At 49.9% G+C, this 20,848-nt stretch overlaps 1 protein-coding gene across 1 annotated transcript; it reads left to right on the top strand.

The window, feature by feature from the left end:
• The first annotated feature begins 4,427 nt into the window (after positions 1-4,427).
• On the top strand, positions 4,428-19,289 carry Prph2 (peripherin 2). Its single transcript, XM_051152564.1, has 3 exons — positions 4,428-5,008; positions 14,861-15,107; positions 19,073-19,289. Exons 1-3 carry the CDS (start codon positions 4,428-4,430, stop codon positions 19,283-19,285), a joined length of 1,041 nt encoding a protein of 346 aa, XP_051008521.1. The 3' UTR covers positions 19,286-19,289.
• Positions 19,290-20,848: the final 1,559 nt, after the last annotated feature.

Here is a 20,848-nt window from a genome sequence, read left to right as displayed (position 1 = left end):
GGGTTGAAACAAGAGAATTCGACATCAACCTCAGCTACAGAGTGAGTTTAAGGCCAGCCTGGGCACAAATAAGTGAGTATGTAAGTGAGTAGAAACTGAAGCCGGCACCGCCTTCGGAGCAGCTCCGATGAGCCTTAGGAACCCGTAGAGGCTCCGAGGAGAGCTAAGCGGGCTGCAGGAGAGTCTGCAGAACCTACAGTGTCCCTGGAAAAACTAGAGAAGGGCCGGCCCGTGGAAAGATGCTTTTAAAAAGTGAACTCGCAAAAATTGTAAGGAAAGATGGTGGAACAGAGTCGGGTGCGCAGGGGTGAGTGGGGAAACTACAGAGGGCAGCGCCGCGGTCGGTGCGGTAGCTAGAAGCTATGTGGAAGTCCGTGATCTGTGCTGTCACTGACTAAAATGGGCAAGGAAGCTACTTTTGCGGTAGCACCGACGACTGCAGACTCACAGTCGAGAACGAGTGACATAGAAGGCTTTTATGATAACCTCTCTCCCCTCAATCCCCTAATGGCCTGCAAAAAGAAAGTCCAAACAGGCAGCCATTGACGTGAACTCATAAAAATTGTGATGGGGAGTGTTGAAGTGTAGCTGTTCACAGTTGATGGCTTCTCTCAGGGGTGGGGGAGGGGAAAGCCTCATTTTCTTTCTTTCTTTCTTTTTTTTGTTTTTGTTTTTGTTTTGTTTGTTTTTCGAGACAGGGTTTCTCTACGATAGCCTTGGCTGTCCTGGACTCACTTTGTAGACCAGGCTGCCCTCGAATTCCCAGTGATCCACCTGCCTCTAGCTCCTGAGTGCTGGGGTTAAAAGGCGTGCACCGCCCCCGCGCGGCTGCTTTTGTTTTTCAAGATAGGATTTTTGTGTGACAGCCCTAGCTGTACAGGACTAGCTTTGTAGACCAGGCTGTGGCCTCAAACTCACAGCGATCCGCCTGCCTCTGCCTCCCTGAGTGCTGGGATTAAAGATGTGCGCCACCAGAGCTGGGCGTGGTGGCGCACGCCTTTAATCCCAGCACTCGGGAGGCAGAGGCAGGCGGATCGCTGTGAGTTCGAGGCCAGCCTGGTCTACAAAGTGAGTCCAGGACAGGCAAGGCTACACAGAGAACCCTGTCTCGAAAAACAACAACAAAAAAAAAGATGTGCGCCACCACACCCGGCTCCCAACCAGCTCTTATAAACTGTGTTTAATCTATCTTCTGCCACACAGTTCTTTACCTCTTCTCAGTTTTGTACATCTCCTCTTTCTCTCCCAGAGTTCCTATCTTTCCAAAAGTCCCGCCTACTCTCTCCTGCCTTTGCTATAGGCCTTTCAGTTCTTCATTCAGCCAATCAGAAGGCGATGGAGAACAACGTTTATAAAACATTGAGACAGGAGATACTTAACAATACCAAAGTCTGGTCTGTACCAAGCTCTCTGCTGGTCCAGAAATCAGCATTTGAATGTACAAGGGCAACCTTCACACATTGCGCAAACCATCACTCCAACACGATTGGGCTACAAATGTGAAATTTCCAAATAATCAATAAAAACATTAAGTTAAAAAAGAAAAATTGGGCTGCCGGGTGGTGGCCCACGCCTTTAATCCCAGCACTTGGGAGGCAGAGGCAGTCGAATCTCTGTGAGTTTGAGGCCAGCCTGGTCTACAAAGTGAGTCAAGGACAGCCAAGCTACACAGAGGAACCCTGTCTCAAAAAACCCTGAAAACCAAGAGAGAGAGAGAGAGAGAGAGAGAGAGAGAGAGAGAGAGAGAGAGAGAGAGAGAAAGAAAGAGAGAGAGAGAGAGAATAAATAAAATAGCAATGTGCTATCATTGTACACCCTTAAGTGTAGTGAAGATTGCCAGGCCTGATGGCGCACACCTTTAATCCCAGCACTCAGGAGGCAGAGGTGGGAGATCTCTGTGAGTTTGAGGCCAGCTTGGTCTACACAGTAAGTTCCAGGACAGGACAGGACTACCTAGAGAAACCCTGTCTTGAAAATCTAAAGGGGGAGGGGTGGCTGGTGACAATTGGGGCAGGAGACGAGGCACTTGTTGCTCTTGCAGAGGACTGGTGTTTGATCACAGCACCCACAATCAGGCTTGTAACTTCAGCCACAGAGACTCTGGTACCCTCTTCTGATCTCCATGGGTACCTGCATCCATGTGCACACTCCCCCACACCCACATATAGATGTAAGTAAAAAGAAAATCTTTTTTTTAAAAGTGTATACTCCAGCAGTTGAGGAAGAAAAAGGGATACTTCAAGGCTAACTTGGCCTCATGGCAAAATCATGTCTCAAACAAAATAATATAAAAATAGAACACAGTCATGAAAAATATTACTGGCTAACATGTTTGTGGATAATAGGTCTGTCTTTCTTTCTTTCTTTCTTTCTTTCTTTCTTTCTTTCTTTCTTTCTTGTTTTTTCGAGACAGGGTTTCTATGTGTGTAGCCTTGGCTGTCCTGGACTCCCTTTGTAGACCAGGCTAGCCTTGAACTCACAGAGATGTGACTGCCTCTGCCTCCGAAGTGCTGGGAGTAAAGGCGTGGGCCACCATGGCCAGCTGTAGCTCTGCATTTCTGTTCAAATTTTTGTAACCCTAAATTTGCTTTTAAGATCAAATATCTACTAGTTAGAAATGACAATAAGCTGGCTTGGTGGTGCTGAGGCTGGGAGATTTCTTCAGTGTTGAGGCCAGCCTGCACTACACAGTGATAGGAAGGCTATAGAGAGCCTGTCTCTTTCTTTTTTAAAGATTTATTTATTTATTTATTTATTATGTATACAGTGCTATGTCTACATGTATGCCTGTACTCCAGAAGAGGGCATCAGAGCTCACTATAGATGGTTGTGAGCCACCATGTGGCTGCTGGGAATTGAACTCAGGACCCCTGGAAGAGTAGACAGTGCTCTCTAAACCTCTGAGCCATCTCTCCAGCCCTAGAGAGCCTATCTTAACAATGGAAAAAAACAGAAGACAGAAAAACCAACTCCAAACAGCAACAAACACGTACAGACTCACCACGATGGTAAACTTCCCACTTGGATCTTGGCTTGTGGCTGTGGTGACAGATGGTTAGTGACTTGCTGCTAGAGCCTCATGTAGCTCACATGGTCTTGAACTTGCTACATGTAGCCATGTATGGTGCTGTACTCCTTTAATACCTGCATTCAAAAGGCAGAGGTAATTGGATCTCTCTGTGTTTGAGGCAGCCTTGTTTACACGGTGAGTTCTAGGCCAGCCAGGACTACAGAGAGAGAGAGAGAGAGAGAGAGAGAGAGAGAGAGAGAGAGAGAGAGAGAGACAGAGAGACAGAGAGAGACAGAGAGAGACAGAGACAGAGACAGAGACACAGAGACAGAGAGAGATCCAACTTTCAAGATGGGAGTGAAATCTGTAATTATTTGTTTGTGATTTTTGTTGAGGGTGGAGGGTAGAGTTTGACACAGGGTTTCTCTGTGTGGCCCTGGCTGTTCTGGAACTCACTCTGTAGACCAGGCTGGCTTCAAACTCAGAGACCTGGCTGTCAAGTGCTGGGATTGAAGGCTACCACTGCCAGTCTTTGTGATCTTTTTTTGTTTGTTTGTGTGTTTTGTTTGTTTTTGTTTTTCAAGACAGGGTTTCTCTGTGTAGCCTTGGCTGTCCTAGACTCTCTTTGTAGACCGAGCTGGCCTCGAACTCACAGCGATCCACCTGCCTCTGCCTCCAGAGTACGGGGATTAAAGGCATGAGCCCGTCTTGTTTGTGATCTTAACACATGTAAGTGGTTGTTTTGCCTGCATGTATGTCTGCGTACCACTTTATGTGTCTGAGTTTTGTGGAAACCAAAAGAGGGTGTCAGATACCCTGGAACTGGGGTTACAGATGGCTGGGAGCCGCTATGAGGGTGTTTGTATCTGCAAGAGCAGTCAGTGGTCTTAACCACTGAGCCATCGCTCCAGTCCAGAAAGTCGTTGTATGCCTCTGTTGTCTCAGACTCACAGACCCAACAGAACCTCACTGTGGCTTGCAAGAACTTCCTACCTAGCCTATTGTAGTCTGCTTCAATCTTTCTGGTCCTAGACTGTCAGCTGAGCTGGGTCCAGCATGTACATACACAGAGCCTCCTCCCGGCCATGTTTTGAATTGGCATAGCTTTCTCTAATGGGATGACCCTGGCTAAAGAGATTAGCGATTGCATTGTGGATCCCACTTTTAATCCGCAGTGTGTCGACTGTCCCTCCTTGGCTGGGAAGGACGCTGCAGAAACGGCGGCCTAGATCGGCTCTTGCTACCGTTACTGGGTTACCGGAGCTCCTAGGCTAGGGAGGCCCCAAAATGGGCAGCTCCCTGCAGCTTGGGCCCACGGTGCTCTTCCCAAGACCCTGAGTGGTCCAGCTCCTGACCTCACCCTGCTTAGGAGTGGAAGCTGAACTGGGGGAGGCTGCCTGGACCCCACTCGGTAAGCATGGCGCTGCTCAAAGTCAAATTTGACCAGAAGAAGCGAGTCAAGTTGGCCCAGGGCCTCTGGCTTATGAACTGGCTGTCCGTGTTGGCCGGCATCCTCCTCTTCAGCCTGGGGCTGTTCCTCAAGATTGAACTCCGCAAAAGGAGTGACGTGATGAATAATTCCGAGAGCCACTTCGTGCCCAACTCCCTGATAGGGGTGGGGGTGCTGTCCTGTGTCTTCAACTCTCTGGCCGGGAAGATCTGCTATGACGCCTTGGACCCTGCCAAGTACGCCAAGTGGAAGCCTTGGCTGAAGTCGTACCTGGCTGTCTGTGTCGTCTTCAACGTCATCCTCTTCCTCGTGGCTCTCTGCTGCTTTCTGCTGCGGGGCTCCCTGGAGAGCACCCTGGCCTACGGGCTCAAGAACGGGATGAAGTTCTATCGGGACACGGACACCCCGGGCAGGTGCTTCATGAAAAAGACTATTGACATGCTCCAGATCGAGTTCAAGTGCTGCGGTAACAACGGCTTCCGGGACTGGTTCGAGATCCAGTGGATCAGCAACCGTTACCTGGACTTTTCCTCCAAGGAGGTCAAAGAGTGAGTCGCTTTGATTTCCCCCCAGCCTGCCTGGTGCCTTTTCCCCTTTGTTGGGTATAGGACGATGTGTGTCTGTGAGAGGGGTCCTGCTGATGGACCGTGTGAGACTGCCAGCAGCTTGGCCCCTCTGGCCTCCCACAATGACTGAGGCGGGAAAGGTGTGGCGGGAAATAAAGATTCTTAGATAGATGGGAGTTATCGGCAGGAGGGCTAGATTGTGGGGCTGCTTCATAAAGTAAGAAACGGGGTCTTCGGAGCTCACGGTTATCTCTCTGTACGTATCTTGTTCCATCAAAGGAGGTGGAAACTTAAATTCCCTGGTTTGTACCTCGGTTTCCCGAGCTTTCAACCCCTGACAAGGCCAAAGGTGCCCGAGAGGAGTCTGTCCTTGGATGTCATTTTCTCTGTGGAAGGAGATTACAGCCACAAATCCCCAGCCAAGGAGAGGATTGTGCCTAGCTCTGCCCTTCCAAGATGACAAGTCTGTGGGGACAGGAAGGAGGGCGTGATTGGGCGTGATTTGCATAAATCACGTAGGAGGGTATGAAACCAAGGGACAAGCAGAACTCTGGGAATATGAGAGGCCAAAGGTAAAAACAGAGGAAAAGGCTTTCATTCATCTCTTTGGCATTTTTCTCTTTCTTTCTTTCCTTTAAATTTTTTTTTTAATTTAAATTTTTTATTATTTATTTATTTTTGAGGCAGGGTTTCTCTGTGTAGCTTTGGCTGTCCTGGACTCACTTTGTAGACCAGGCCTGTCTCAAACTCATAGCAATCCTCCTGCCTCTGCCTCCCGAGTGCTGGGATGACAGGCCTGCGCAATGCCTTTTTCTTTTTTCTCTTTTTCGAATAGACTGAGAGTTTCACATGTGTATAATGTGCCTTGGTCAAGTCCACCTCACGCCCTTCTAACCCCCAACCTTTCCTACTATTTCCTCCCAATTACATGTGCTCTCTCTCTTCTCTTAAATTAGGGGAGTCCAGTTAGTGTTATCCTTCTGCACCTGGGTGCCTGGCCATCTACTGCAGCATGGATATTCTCTGAGGGGGGCCCCCAGGAAAGCTGACTCCATCTTCCCCCAGCAACCATCAGTTGCCATAGCACCCCAGTTAGAAGTGGAGACTCCTGACCACCTCCACATTCACGCTGGGACTTCTGGCTTGCTTTTGTGCAAGTCTTGTGGATGTTCAGTTCATACACACAGTTGTCCTGTTGTGTCTGAGAAGCAGTTTTCTTCCATTGGCTCTTACACTGTCCGCCCCCCTCTCCAGAGATGATCCCTGAGCTTTGGGAGGAGGGGGTGTGAAAGAGCTGAGCATCTGTCAGTCTCAGTTGTGAGTCTGTGCTGATCACTGTTTGCCGTGAGAGGAAGCATCTGTGATGGGGCAGGAGAGCGAGCACTCCTATGTGGGTGAAATAAGGTGTCAGGAGTTGGTTTAATGCTAAGCTCACTTAGCAGAGTAGCAGTGGGTCCTCCCTAGGGGGCCTTTCCTTTCCTCACTCGGTGCCAGGTTTCTGCACAACCCAGGCTCTTGGGCATTGCTCAGCAAGTGCTTTGCCACCCTCAGCCTTCTCAACACTGGCTGTCTTGCCTTTCTTCTTCATCCCTTCCCTCCCTCCCTCCCTCCTTTTCTTTCTTTCTCTCTTTCTTTCTTTCTTTCTTTTTTTTTTTTTTTTTGAGACAAGGTTTCTCTGTGTAGCCTTGACTATCTTGGACTTGCTTTGTAGACCAGGTTGGCCTTGAACTCACAGCTATCTGCCTGCCTCTGCCTCTCAAGTGCTGAGATTAAAGGGGTGCCTCACTACCACCTGCCCCTCCTCTTCTTTTCATGGAGGAGACCATCCCCCCACCCCCGGAAGACTCTTGTCTTCCCCTTAGAGCCATTCTTTGGAGAGTAATAGAAAAGCATCTTTCCAATTCTAAATTCCTTTTGCTTTGAGAGTGGAGAAATGACCCAGGTCACTCTACTCCCAGTGATGAGGGGACTCAAATTTCTAAGTGGACACTTAGTCGGAACTACTTCAGTGGGCCTGGCAAGGTAGGTCTTGGGTGAAGATTCTTGCTGCCAAGTCTGCCAGCCTGACTTTGATGCCACATGGTGAGAGAACCCATTCCACACAAGTGCTGTGTCATGCTTGTGCCCTGCCACAATATATAGTATGCTTTAGAAATTCTTTAAAAATTTACATGTGTACCATACCAACTTGCTGGGATGCAGTTATCTTGTGTTTTTTGTTTGTTTGTTTGTTTTGTTTTGAAACAGGGTTTCTCTGTGTAGCCTTGGCTGTCCTAGACTTGCCTCGTAGACCAGGCTGGCCTTGAACTCATAGCAAGGATGCAGTTATCTTAATTCCATTGTGCTGGAGAAAAATTTCACTACTGAACACACATACACACACACACACACACACACACACACACACACACACACACACGTTTGACCATAGTAAGTGGCTTGAAGATAGAAAGAGTAGAGCATGGTAGTGCACGCCTCTAATCCCAGCACTCGGGAGGCAGAGGCAGGCAGATCTCTGAGTTCCAGGCTAGCCCAGTCTACAAAGCAAGCTCCAGGACAGCCAGAGCTATACAGAGAAACCCTGTCTATACAAACTAAATAAGCAAATTTTTTTTAACCATAGGGAAAAAAAAACATTCAGGACAGATTCTCATCCACAATTGACAGTTTCACATTTTCTACATTTTAGTCTAGGATTAATTCACATTTTCATAACAACATGTTGACTACAGAATCTAGCAAGCAAGTACAATCTTGATCCTGTGATTTTTACATTCCTTCACCTTCATCTTTTAACACAGCTGCACGCTATCCCCCTGAAGAAGTGCACACACAGGCGGGCACTAGCTGCTCTCACGCTGTTTTTCTAATATTAGAGCAGGCCTATGCCAGCTCTTTTCTCCCGTCTCCTCTCTCACCATCCTTTGGCCGGGTTTGCTTTTTCTTTGCACAAAGCTGGTCTTGAGATACAATTTGTATGTGGTGGCCAATGCCTTTAATTGCAGCACTCAGGAGGCAGAGGCAGGTGGATCTTTGTGAGTTTGAGGCCAGCTTGGTCTACCAAGCAAGTCCAGGACAGCCAAGATAACATAGAGAAACCTTGTCTTGAAAAACCAAAAAAAGGCACAAGCCTTTGATCCCAGCACTCAGGAGTCAGAGGCAGGTGGATCTCTATGAATTTGAGGCCAGCCTGGTCTACAGTGTGAGTTCCAGGACAGCCAGGGCTACACAGAGAAACCCTGTCTTGGAAAGGTTCAAAACAAGAAAAAACAAAACCAAGATACAACCTTGGGAATAAAATACCCCTAGGGATATGACACCATAGTGGGATAGCCTGTGCTACCCTGCACAGAGCCGGCAGGAGATCCCACCATCCTTTCCCGTAGGCTTCTACATTAGTGACCAGTGATAGTTTTACATGAGGGGCATGCACTCAGCCCAGAGAGCTTCCAGAGTCACATCCAGAGTCCAGTCCATCTCAGGGGTAGGGAGGAATGAGAGAATGGGGGTGGGGGTGGGGGTGGGGACTGGAGGTCTACACGGAAGCAGATGGGGCTGGCGAGATGGCTCAGTACATAAAGTTGCTTGTTGTTAAGCCTGAGGCCCCGAGTGTGATCCCTAGGACCCACGTGCTGGACAGAGACTGCTGACCTCTGGGAGTTGTCCTCTGCCTGCCACATGCACCAACCATGGCACAAAGGCAAAGTAAATAACCAAAAGCTTTTCTTTTCTTTCTTTCTTTTTCTTTTGGTTTTTGGAGACAGGGTTTCTCTGTGTAACCTTGGCTGTCCTGGAACTCACTCTGCAGACCAGGCTGGCCTCAAACTCACAAAGATCTGCCTGCCTCTGCCTCTCAAGTGCTGGGATTAAAGGTGTTTGCCACTACTGCCCAACCCTAAAGTTTTCTAAATTGAAATTTTTTCTTTTGGAGACTAGAGAGGTGGCTCAGAGGTTAAACTTGTTTGTTTCTGGTTTTGTTTTTATTTTTGTTTTTGTTTTGATTTTTCAAGACAGGGTTTCTCTGTGTAGCGTTGGCTGTCCTGGACTCACTTTGTAGACCAGGCTGGCCTTGAACTCACATTGATCCACCTGCCTCTGCCTCCTGAGTGCTGGGATTACAGGCATGCGCCACTAAGCCCGGCTTGAGGTTGAACTTGTGTACTGCTTTTACAGAGGATCTGAGCTTGGTTCCCAGCACTCATGTCAAGTAGATAATCACCTGTACCTCCAGATCCAGGGGATCTAGCTCCCTCTTCTGGTCTCCACAGGCACCTGCACTCACATGCACAGATACACAAATGAACAAATAAATAAATAAAAGTTAAAAATTTTTTCTTTTTCTTTCACATTTGGCTGCACACTTTAGGAGAGCTTGATAAATCTATGTGGTAAATCCTTCCTTGAAATTGTAAAATTTTCCAGTTGGTGGTGGCACACATCTTTAGTCCCAGCACTTGGGAGGCAGAGGCAGGCAGATCTTTGTGAGTTCAAGGCCAGCCTGGTGAGTGAGTGCCAAGATAGCTAGGGCTACACGAAGGGAAAAAAGTTTATTTTTCATGTTTTGCAACCCCAATCCCTGAGGAGTGGTCTGCATTTACTTTCTGGATTCTCTCAGAAGCCTTAGGGTAAGATTCCTATGGCAGAGATAAGGCCAGAAAAGGCAGGGTCACATGACTAGCCACAAAAAGCTTTAAAAAGAAATTTATAATAACATATTTATTTATTTTGTATGGAGTGTGTGGAAGGGTGCATGTGCCACAGTGTGTAGAGGTCATAGGGCAACTTGAGTCTCAGTGCTTCTGTCAGCACCTCAGATGGAAGAGGTGGCCTCCCCCAAACCATAGCTGCTTCCCCCTTAACCCTCCACATCCCTATCCCCTGTTCTGCAAACTGTCCTAAAAGTTAACTATGCCTTAACATCCCTCCTCAGCTGGGGGTCACTGCCTGAGGTCTGCAGAGGGAGGAGCCAAGCCCGTGGAGGACCCCAGTCATCAGGAATGCACATCTGTCCCCAACCACTGCTTCTCCTGGTTCCTTTTAGGACATCCGGTTAGCAGAGGGGAGGTAGGGCCAAGCTCAAGGTGGGACCCTCCTGGCATAGAAGTCTGCCCCCTATCTGGAGCCTCACCTTGTTTATTCAGGGCTTGCCCTCCTTTTAGCCACAGATTAGGGCCCCACTCACCCCCTAACACAAAGCCAGGTGTCGCCGAGCTCCTTAGCTGGTGACCTGGATATTTATATCACAGTATTTCCCAGGCTATAAGAGTACACTGCTTTGCAGGGGTGGTGGGGGCGGGTTCACTGGGTCTTGAGTCTTAAGCCTGTATTCTAGGCTGCACCCACAGTCAAGGGTCAAGGCAGGTCTAGCCTTCGCAAGGCATCCTGCAGACTCTTCTGGAGAAACGTGGAACTTAGTGGTGAATTGCAAAACCGAGGGGAAAGAGAGTCGGGAGAGCGCGGGGAGAGGATGTCATGCTGGCAGTCAGTGACTGCCTACTAAGTGAGCAGAGGGACAGCTGGGGATCTGGGGCCATTCCTTTGACCTCTGACCTTTGGTAACCCATCCAAAGAGTGGGAATCTAAGAAACTATGGTGGAGAGCAGATCCAGGAGGCTGTTCAGAGCACGGCGCATGTAGCAAGGGGTTAGCATCCTGCTCCACCCACCCCCTGCTTAGGTGTTTTGCTACTTCAGGTGGTCAGGAGCTATGTAAGGAAGGGAGTCTGTCTCAGGGAGCCCCAGTCTGAGGGAGACCCGCAGGATGTCTTGTTTACTGAAGTTTAGGAAGGGGAGGTGGAGAGTTGCAGGGGTATAGCACTCAGGAGTCTCTGCTGGCTTCAGCCAAGGGACTGCAGACTTCAGGTACACTTGTAGCATGTGTGAGGGAGGTGTGCCTGCTTTACGTTAGCTTGGGGACATCTGGGTGGGGTGTAGGGTGGTTGATGGGGCTAGGCAGGGGTTGCTAGGGTACAGGATGAATAGGAGGGATTGTTTCTTTCTTACTTAACTCTCTCCAGGTAAAGGCCCTAGAAAAGTGGGGCTGGGATTGGTAGAACGTGTACCCAGCATGGTAGAGGCCTTGGGTTCTATCCCCGGCTCCTCGTAAACTGGTTGTGGTGGTGCATGCCCGTAATCTTAGCACTAGGGAGGGGAAGGCAGGAGGATCAGAAGTTCAAGGTCATCCTCAGCTACAAAGGGAATGGCTCTCTGAGAAGTGGGTAAGTTCCAAGGCAATAGGAAGGCAGCGGGTAGCCAGGGGTGGTGGGGCACACCTGTAATCCCAGCACTCAGGGAGGCAGAGACAGGTGGATAACTGTGAGTTCGAGGCCAGCCTGGTCTGTAAAGTGAGTCCAGGACAGCCAAGGCTACACAGAGAAACCTTGTCTTGAGGGGGAAAGCCTGTCAGTGGGTAGCAGTCGTAGGTTGGCCTTCATTACCTGTGTGGTTTTGTTTTGTTGTGTTTTTTGTTTGTTTGTTTGTTTTTGGTTTTCTGAGACAGGGTTTCTTTGTATAACAGCTCTGGCTGTCCTGGAACTTGCTCTGTAGTCCAGGCTGGCCTTGAACTCAGGGAAATCCACCTGCCTCTGCCTCCCAAGTGCTAGGATTAAAGGCATGCGCCACCATGCCTGGCACCTGTGTGGTTTTGGAGGAGACCCTGTCCTGCTCAGAGTCCCACTTCTCCCTCTATTGAACAACCTAGTGGTTTTCAAGATCCTCTTCAGAAGGTTTTAGTTGGAGAGGAGCCATGATTTTCTGAAAGCCCTGGGAACACTAGGCTTGGACTAATGTGTTTCTTGCATTACTGGTGAACCTGTGAGGTGATGGGCTCACAGCCACCTCACATGGGCTCTGAAAGGTGACAAATGTAACTGCAGTCTGTTCTCTGCCATACCCACACCTGTCCCTGGGGTCCTAGGGAATGTATGTGGCTGGGACAGAGGCTCAAGGGACAGCCTGCATGGATGCCCTCAGCTTTGAGCGAAGCCAATTGAGGGTCCTGGGTGCTTGGAGGGAGGGAATGTCTCAGTGTGCCCAGGGTCACCGCCTTCAAGAGGGAAGTGGGGGACAGATGGGAGCCTCTGTGGGTCTCAGTCATGACCCCAGGTTTGACCCTCATTTCAGGTACCCCTGTGGTGGCCTTGAAAGGCAGGCGTACAGGTTTCCCTGCATCTCAGGGACACCTGCAGGCCTTGCTAACACCCCTCCAGCCTGTCTTCCCACCCTGCCCCATATGGGGCACCCTCACCAGCACTGGCCTAGCATTGCATGGGCCATGCACTGAACTCCATGAGCTTGGCAGGAGCTCAGCAAGCCCTGGCTCATGCTGCCCTATGCACAAAGGTGCCATCAGAGAGCTGACTCCAGTGGCAGCCTAGGGTCATGCATCCCTTGCCCCCTGTTGTTACCCTCAAAGGCCAAGCACAACAGCCATTATCATGCAAGTGACTGTGTCCCTGTGATGTTTTCTGTTACCCGATGTAAGCCACCCCCCCGCCCCCCCCCCCCCCCCCCCCCCCCCCGACTCAGGATGGCTCTTGCTTGGCCACTGCCCAGTGAGGCACCCTTTGCGTGTGAACTCACACTTTGTATTTCCTGAGTGCCATGCCCTCTTCAGGCTCTTTCACCTGTCTCTCTGCATAACCCTCCTGTCACGAGGAAGCTGAGGCAGGCCAGGATTAAGGGACTTGTCTGTGGGATGAAGCTGGTCTGTGCAGGGCAAGAGTCATGCCCATGTCACCTAGTGCCACCTATTCATTAGGTAGTGTGTCCTGCCCATGATCAGATGTCAGGATCGAAGGACATGTGGGAATACGTCATAACCCAGGCCACCATGTGCAGCCTTTCAAAGCCCCACCTAATCCTGAAGGATAGAAAGCAGCAGGTAGCTCACAGAAAAGGCCCACAGGCGAGTCCTACAGTAAAGGGTGCTCTTAGACAGAAGAAAGGGTAAATTCAGACAAGTTGAAGGGGGCAAGTGACATGGCCTAGTGAGGGGAGGGAGGGACCAGCTCTGGGATGTTGTCCTCTGACGGCCACATGGCCCCACGATACATGTGTGTGCACACAATGACAAATGCAAGAGAAACTTACACGTCAGACGCTGATGAGTACCCTAAAAAAGAAAAACAAAACCTCAAACTCCAAGGTACTATTTTTCAATCTACTAGGTCTACAGAGACTACAGTGTGGACCGGTGTGGGTGCGGCCGGGAAGTGCCTCTGAGGATCACCCACAGACACAGGGCATTTCTATAGATTCACCATCTATATTCCACCCAAGCAAACCTAGGGACCATGTGGGCCACCCCCACAGTAGGCTGCCACAGAGGTAGCTCACTGAAACAAACAAACAAAAAACCCCAAAAAATCTAGGACACTATTAGAAGATAAGGAAAGATCACTGAAGTTCAAGGCTAGCATGTAATGCTACCATGTGGGTGGACTGTTTCTTTCTTTTTCTTTCTTTCTTTTTCTTTTCTTTCTTTCTTTCTTTTTTTTTTTTTTAGACAGGGTTTCTCTGTGTAGCCTTGGCTGTCTTGAACTTGCTTTGTAGACCAGGCTGGCCTCGAACTCATGGTCATCTGCCTGCTTCTGCCTCCCAAGTGCTGGGATTAAAGGCGTGCGCCACTACTGCCCAGCTTGGGTTTTTCAATTTTTAAAAACAGTTATTTATTACTAGTATAGGAATGTGTGCCTGTGGTGTGCGTACACAGGTGTGCATGTTCTGCAGCATGCCTGAGGAGGTCAGCAGACAGCTTGCTGAAGTTGGTTTTCTCTTTCTACCATGTGGTGTTGGTGCTCAGACTCAGGTCTTCAAGCTCAGCAAGCCCCGTTATCCACTGAGCCATCATGTGTGCGCTCATGCACATGGGTACACAAGGCTGTATGAGTGTGTGTGGAGGGCTGAGGACACCCTCAGAAGTCCACAGGTGCTGGCCACATTTTTTTTTTTTTTTTAAAGATAGTCTCTCCCTGGCCTGGAACTTCCTAAGCAGGGTACACTGGCCAGCCAGTGAGTTCAAGGAATCCCTTTGTCAGCATCCCTCAAGCCTAAGCCATCATCAAGTCAGCGACTGAATTCAGGTCCTTCTGCTTGCATGGTCTAGCACTTCCCCAGGTGCTAGATGTGCTACATAGCTGAGGATAGCCCTAAGCTGCTCCTCCTGCCTCCACCTCGTAAGCGCTGGAATTTCAGGGTGCTCCACCACGCCCACCCAAGTGCGCACGTTGTAAGTGTGCTGCTGGGCGCTCCGCCATGCCCACCCAAGTGCACACGTCGTAAGTGTGCTGCACACATCATAAGTGTGCTGTTGTAAAAAGTTTGCCAACCCCTGGTCCGGCAGCACATATGGTTTGTTGGGGTAGGAAGGACTTATTCACTGTAAAGATTTCTTTGGGATTTTGGGTGCCTGCAAAGGCACAGCAGACCCTAGGGAGCCTTGGCTGGCAGTTTAGTGAGCAGAGGACACAGCCTTGTCTTTCAAAGTGAGTAAGGAGGGTCCATGGCTGGTGTGGAGTTTACAGAGGTGAGGCCTGCACCTGTCCCCAACCTCCACGTCCTGCCTCTGCACAGGCCCTGGGACAAACCAGGCTTTGGTCATGAGTGCCCTGTGAAGGAGAGAGATGGTTGGTGAAGGGCTTAGGGGCTAAATCCTGTCTCTACCTTCTAGAAGGAACAACCCAGCAAGGCAGGGATGGGCCCAGTGCTCACTGCAGGGCCTAGTGGAGAGGCTTGTACCGCATGGATGAAAATGCAGGCTCTCATTGGGGGAGGGGGAGACTTGGCTACTTGGTGAGACGTCCCAGAAGCCTGAACCAGGCCGTTTCTTTTCCAGTCGCATCAAGAGCAATGTGGACGGGCGGTACCTGGTGGACGGCGTCCCTTTCAGCTGCTGCAATCCCAGCTCACCACGACCCTGTATCCAGTACCAGCTCACCAACAACTCGGCCCACTACAGCTATGACCATCAGACGGAGGAGCTCAACCTCTGGCTGCAGGGCTGCAGGGCCGCGCTGCTGGCTTACTACAGCTGCCTCATGAACTCCATGGGTGTCGCCGCGCTCCTCGTCTGGCTTTTTGAGGTAGGCCCACAGAGGACAGGGGAAGGAAGCCTGTCGGACCTGGTGAGCAAACCTACGGGGTCTCATGGAACCTAGGCTGGCCCTGAACTTGACATGTAGCCAAGGCTAGCCCTAAATTCCTTATCCTCCTGGCACTGCCTTCTAAGTGTCAGGAAACAGGTATCCATCACCATGCCTGGCATCTTTTTGTAGTTGAGACAGAGTCTCACTATGCTATCCATATTGGCCTTGAACTTATAAGATCTGCCTCAGCCTCTGCCCCAAAAGCTGGGATCATAGGTATGCCACTGTGCCTGGCCTCTCATTGCCTACAAAATATATTTAGGTAAAATCAACATAAAATTAACTTTTTCTTTTCTTTCTGAGATAAAGTCTTTCTATATACATAGCCCTGGATGTCCTGGAACTCTCCATGTAGGCCAGGCTGGCCTCAAACTCACAGAGATCTGCCTTCCCCTGCCTCCTAAGTGCTGGGATTAAAGATGGTGTGGGCAAAATTAAGGCATTTAGTATATTCACAGTAGCATATGACCACCTCAACCTAGCTCTAAAACATTTCATTCACTCCCAGGCCTCAGAAAACCTCATCCCCATTAAATAGTAACGCTCGTGCCTCCAACTCTCGGCAGCTACCCATCCATAATCTGTGTCTGTGCAGTGACCTATACTGGACACTCCGTCTACACGGACCTTTGCACGGTGCCACCTGTCATGTTTGGCTTCTCACTTAGCCAGCCTTCCCTTTTGTTCCGTGGGGACAGCAGTGTTACCTCTGGGGGCAGCGTTTGGGACCTTCAGTCAAGAGGGTCTGTATGGATGGGCACGTTGTCTGTTTCAGAGTTGGAGGGGTCCTAGGTGCTGAACAAGTGAGTGGGGTGGGGCGGGGCGGGGACTCGGTGACTGCGAGGAGTTACCCGGGCATCAGATAACCTAGGCTCCAGAATCAAAAAGTATTAAGACAGAAGCTTTAGCGGAGGCAGTTTCATTCTGTTAGAGATTTCTTGAATCTCTCTTGTGGTCCATGGACAGGGCAGGGTGTATCTGCACACGTCTTTTAAGCCCTCACGTGAAATGCCAGGGTGGCTGGACCGCATGCGAAGACACTGATAAAGACGGAGGCAAAGGCAGCATGCCATGGCCATTTACTGGCTGAGGACCCCTTCAGGAGGTCTGGGGAGTGAGTGGCATGAGGGAGCAGCTGGCCACCGCCCTAAAAGCCACGATAAGATGCCTGTTCGTGAAGAGTGCAGTGGAGCGCCTGGTGGCTTCCAAGCTCACTGTTGCTGGAGCTCAGCTCACAGGGGCCAGTTCATGGGATACAGGGAGTCTGAACATCCCTGCCTGACTTCTAGTGACCAGGACTGCTGCAGCCGCTAGGGCACTGGCACTGACGGCAGTGTTGTAACCTTAGCCCTGACCTCCTGTGCACCACAATCCAGCCAGGAGAGGATTACTCACAAAAGGGCAGACACACTTGGCACACGCCTTTAATCCCAGCACTCGGGAGGCAGAGGCAGGCGGATCGCTGTGAGTTCGAGGCCAGCCTGGTCTACAAAGCGAGTCCAGCATAGTCAAGGCTACACAGAGAAACCCTGTCTCCAAACAAAACAAAACAAAACAAGAAACCCAAAAACAAAAACAAAAACAAAAAAGGGCAGACCACTGCCAAATGTGAAGTCCTTGGTGCAGTGGGCAGGAGGAGGTGGTTTTTCCCACTGTTAAACATGTTAGTAAACTTTCTTTTTTCGCCGGAGATAGAATTTCGCTGTGTAACAGCTCTAGCTATCCTGGAACTTGCTCTGTAGAGCAGGCTGGCTTCGAACTCACAGAGATCCACCTGCCTCTGCCTCCATTAGTAAACTTTTAACAAAGACCAATAATACCTAAAATCAGCCAGTCTCTATCATTAGATACTCCTACAGTTAAATTCCCCCGTGCATCCACTGGGGGATGTTTGGTGAGTGAGGTACTGCCACCACCCTGTGTGCTCTGGGACTGGGGTGTGGGATGCAGCAGATTTACAGGGGTAGAGGGACAGTCCCTCCCTCTCTTAGGTGGCTGCCTTGAGCTGCACAGGAAATTTGAACTTGCATAGAGGTAAGAAGTGAATAGAATACAGAAAGAGAGAGAGAGAGAGAGAGAGAGAGAGAGAGAGAGAGAGAGAGAGAGAGGAATATCTGCCATGCCCTCACCAATCAGCTGACAGCTTCACCTGCCCTGCCAGGGGCCACCTAAGTATACAGGGTCCCACACCATCCATGGGAGGCAGTTGCCACCTCCTCTGAAAATCTGTAAGCCAGAAGACACAACCACTGTCTTCTCTTAGTCTTATAGTCACTTAAGTGCAGGCTGGGATGCCAATCCAGACACTTTCAGTCTGCCATCATAGTGAATGTAAGTGAAGAAATGCAAACAGGGGGCTGGAGAGGTGGCTCAGCGGTTAAGAACACTGTCTGCTCTTCCAGAGGTCCTGAGTTCAATTCCCGGCAAACACGTGGTGGCTCATGACCATCTATGATGGGATTTGATGCCCTCTTCTGTTATACAGGCATACATGCAAATAGAGCACTCGTATGTATAAATAACTAAATCTTAAAAAGAAAAAATAATGAAAAATAAATAAATAAATTAAATTAAAAAAAAAAAAAAAAGAAAAAAGAAAGGCAAACAGTTGGTGCCAAGCATCCGTTCACTGTCACACTAATGAAAATAAGAGATTACCCTATACCTAGGGTTTGTAGAAGAGGAAACGAGTTTTCATCTTTCTGTGTGTAAGTATTTTGTTAGCCAGGCAGTGCTGGTGCACACTTTAAATGCTAGCACTTGGGTTACAGAGGCAAGTGGAACTCTCTGAGTTTGAGGCCAGCCTGGTCTACAGAGCTAGTCCTAGGAAAGGGCCAGCCTGGTCTACAGAGCTAGTCCTAGGAAAGGGCCAGCCTGGTCTACAGAGCTAGTCCTAGGAAAGGGCCAGCCTGGTCTACAGAGCTAGTCCTAGGAAAGCCAAGGCTACACAGAGAAACCCTGTCTCAAACACACACACACACACACACACACACACACGAGTCTGCCTGTATGCATGCTCTTCACATGGTGCCTGTGGAGGCCATACTAACGGATCTATCCCCTGGAACTGGAGTCACAGATGGCTGTCAGCTGCCTTGTGGGTGCTGGGAACCTGGGTCCTCTGCAAGAACAAGCACTCTTGACTGCTGAGCTGTCATCCAGCTCCAGAAATGACTTTTTTGTTTGTTTGTTTGTTTGTTTTGTGATGGGAATCTCTCTACATAGTCCTGGCTGTCCTGGAGCTCTTTATATAGGCCAGGCTGGCCTCAAACTAACAGAGCCCTACTTGTCTCTGCCTCCCGCGTGCTGGGATTAAAGGCGGCAAATGCCACCACGTCTGGCCTGGGACTGAGTTTTAAAAAATTACATGTTTATTTTTGTGTGTGCTTGTACACGTTTGGGCATATGGGTACCATGGCACACTTGCGGGAGTCAGTTGTCTCCTTTCACTATGGGGAACCAAGCAAAAGTTGTGATTCTTGGCAGCAAATTACTCATCAAGCCATCTTGCCAGCCCAGGAAGTTACCTTGGGATTCTATCTGGTAAAGCTGCTGACATGGGCAGAGCAGGAGGGCATGGAGTAGAGGACTGGTGTGCTCAGCATGGTGGGTACGGAAGACGGAGAGGAGCAGGAGTGGTGGAAGTGGCAGAGGCAGTTGCTTGAGTTGGCTCCAGGTTAACAGGCCACTGAGGACAGTCATGATGGCCTAGGCAGAGGACATCACATTTTGTAAACACCTTCAGGGGCTTGGAGAGGGAGACCAGGGTGGGCCTGTGGTGCCACCATCAGTTTAAACCTCACATCCAGGGAGATGCGAGTAGCTGGTGCTTGCATTTTCCTAACAGCCCAGTGCCTAGCTATGCCCCCATGTGTGCTCTAAGTCTCCGCTCTCCCCATCAGGTGAGCATCACAGCCGGACTCCGCTACCTACACACAGCGCTGGAAAGTGTGTCTGACCCCGAGGACCCTGAGTGTGAGAGTGAGGGCTGGCTGCTGGAGAAAAGTGTGCCGGAGACCTGGAAGGCCTTCGTGGAGAGCTTTAAGAAGCTGGGCAAGAGCAATCAGGTGGAGGCTGAAGGTGCAGACGCAGGCCAGGCCCCGGAGGCTGGCTGACGGTCCGGGGCCTCTCCCCTCCTCTACACTTAGTGGACTCCAGGAAATGTGGATACTCCCTTGCCCAGCTGAACATCCAAATTTCCCAAGAAAGCTGGTCACCTACTGATTCTCCTTGATGTGGGCCTTGAAGTTCAGGGTCCTTAGGGCATGCGACAAGCATTTGTGAAGTGGCTGCTTCCAAATGTGAGTGTACAAACCCTCCCAGTGGATGTCTAATCTCACAGGGCTGGCCAGCCCAGGACTCTATCCAAGTGGGAGTCCAGCTCTCCCAAGGTGACTGGCCACACCAAAGGCCTCTTCCCCCTCAGTAGTGTCTGCCTACTGTTAAGCTCCAAGTTCTGCGTCCAAATCATCACTTGATAATATAAACACAAAGGTGGAAAAAAACCTCTAAGGGCCATGTTGTCTTTTCCTTAATGGCAGGGTGAAAAGGCTAGTCGTCATTTGCTTAACGTTAGATGATGCGGGAGGGGCAGTTCTATTTTTAGAAGAGTAATACACTCCCCCAGAGGGTAACCTCCACACAGGAGTTCATAGATGTTCATAGAGGTGAAAACGTCCTTCTACAGAACACGCAGTGGGAGGCTGGTATCTGCCCCATTTCCACACCCTCAGTCACTTATTCTAGCTCAAACCAAGGGCTGCTGGCATGTTCCAGCATCCCCTCCACACACAAAGTGCTGGGTGAGCCATTGCCTGTGGCTTGTCTGCAAAACCTCCAGGTGAGTGTGCTAGCCTTTGGACAAGGGGTGCTGATCAAATAAGAGTCTGCCACTTGGGGACCAGGCTTACCTCCTGGTGGGCTTGGGGACATGGACTCAGATGGCCATGAGTGTCCTTTGTGGACTACACTGTGGAGAGGAGGACCAGGACCTTGGGGAGATGTTTTCCCTCCCACAAAGCACTATGGGAATACTTTTATATCAAGGAAGGTTCTGGGAGATAGGCTATCTTTCCGAGCGAGCATGTGTGGGAAGTGGCCACTTCTGAGAAAGGCAGGAAAACTCTCTCGGAGTGTGATTTTGGTGGCACCTAGGCTAGGGTGCCAGATCAACACAGGGCCCAGGTGCTCCTGGCGTGTGCTGTGTGGCTCCAACTCTCCCAGGGGAAGACTGGATTAGAGATGCTGGTACACCCAACACACTTTGGCCCCAGAGTTGTTCAGTCTTCTGAGTCTCTCAGAACAAGGAATGGCCCAGATGCTGAGCCAGGCTTCAGTGGCAGGGACCCTGAGTACCCTGCCATCATCTTTCAGGAGGGCTGAGACTACTGTGAAAGATACTTTAGACCCACGCCTAACTATGTTGTCAACAGTCGTACTAAGAGATATTAAAAACTGTATTGTATGCAAACCACTTTTGTTAAGTGACTATCAGTCTATTCAACAGCACACATCATAGGAAGCCCAATTCTGGCCACTTCCTGTTTTAAAAGGCAAGGGCCGGACCTGCTCTGCATGCCTCTGATCCTAGCATTTGGGAAGTGGAGGCCCCAGAGGATCAGTTCAATGTCATCTTCTACTAGATAGTAAATTCCAAGGCTAGCCTGGGCTACATGAGA

The sequence above is a fragment of the Acomys russatus genome, chromosome 11 (assembly GCF_903995435.1).
Source record: "Acomys russatus chromosome 11, mAcoRus1.1, whole genome shotgun sequence".
Classification (NCBI taxonomy): Eukaryota; Metazoa; Chordata; class Mammalia; order Rodentia; family Muridae; genus Acomys; species Acomys russatus.
This window is presented reverse-complemented; position numbering and strand designations above follow the sequence as displayed.

Excerpts from the sequence above, each read along its gene's own strand:
- Prph2 (XM_051152564.1), top strand. The coding sequence starts at position 4,428 with ATGGCGCTGCTCAAAGTCAAATTTGACCAGAAGAAGCGAGTCAAGTTG. Across the intron at positions 5,009-14,860 it reads TCCTCCAAGGAGGTCAAAGA|TCGCATCAAGAGCAATGTGG; the intron begins GTGAGTCGCTTT and ends TTTCTTTTCCAG. Across the intron at positions 15,108-19,072 it reads TCCTCGTCTGGCTTTTTGAG|GTGAGCATCACAGCCGGACT; the intron begins GTAGGCCCACAG and ends TCTCCCCATCAG.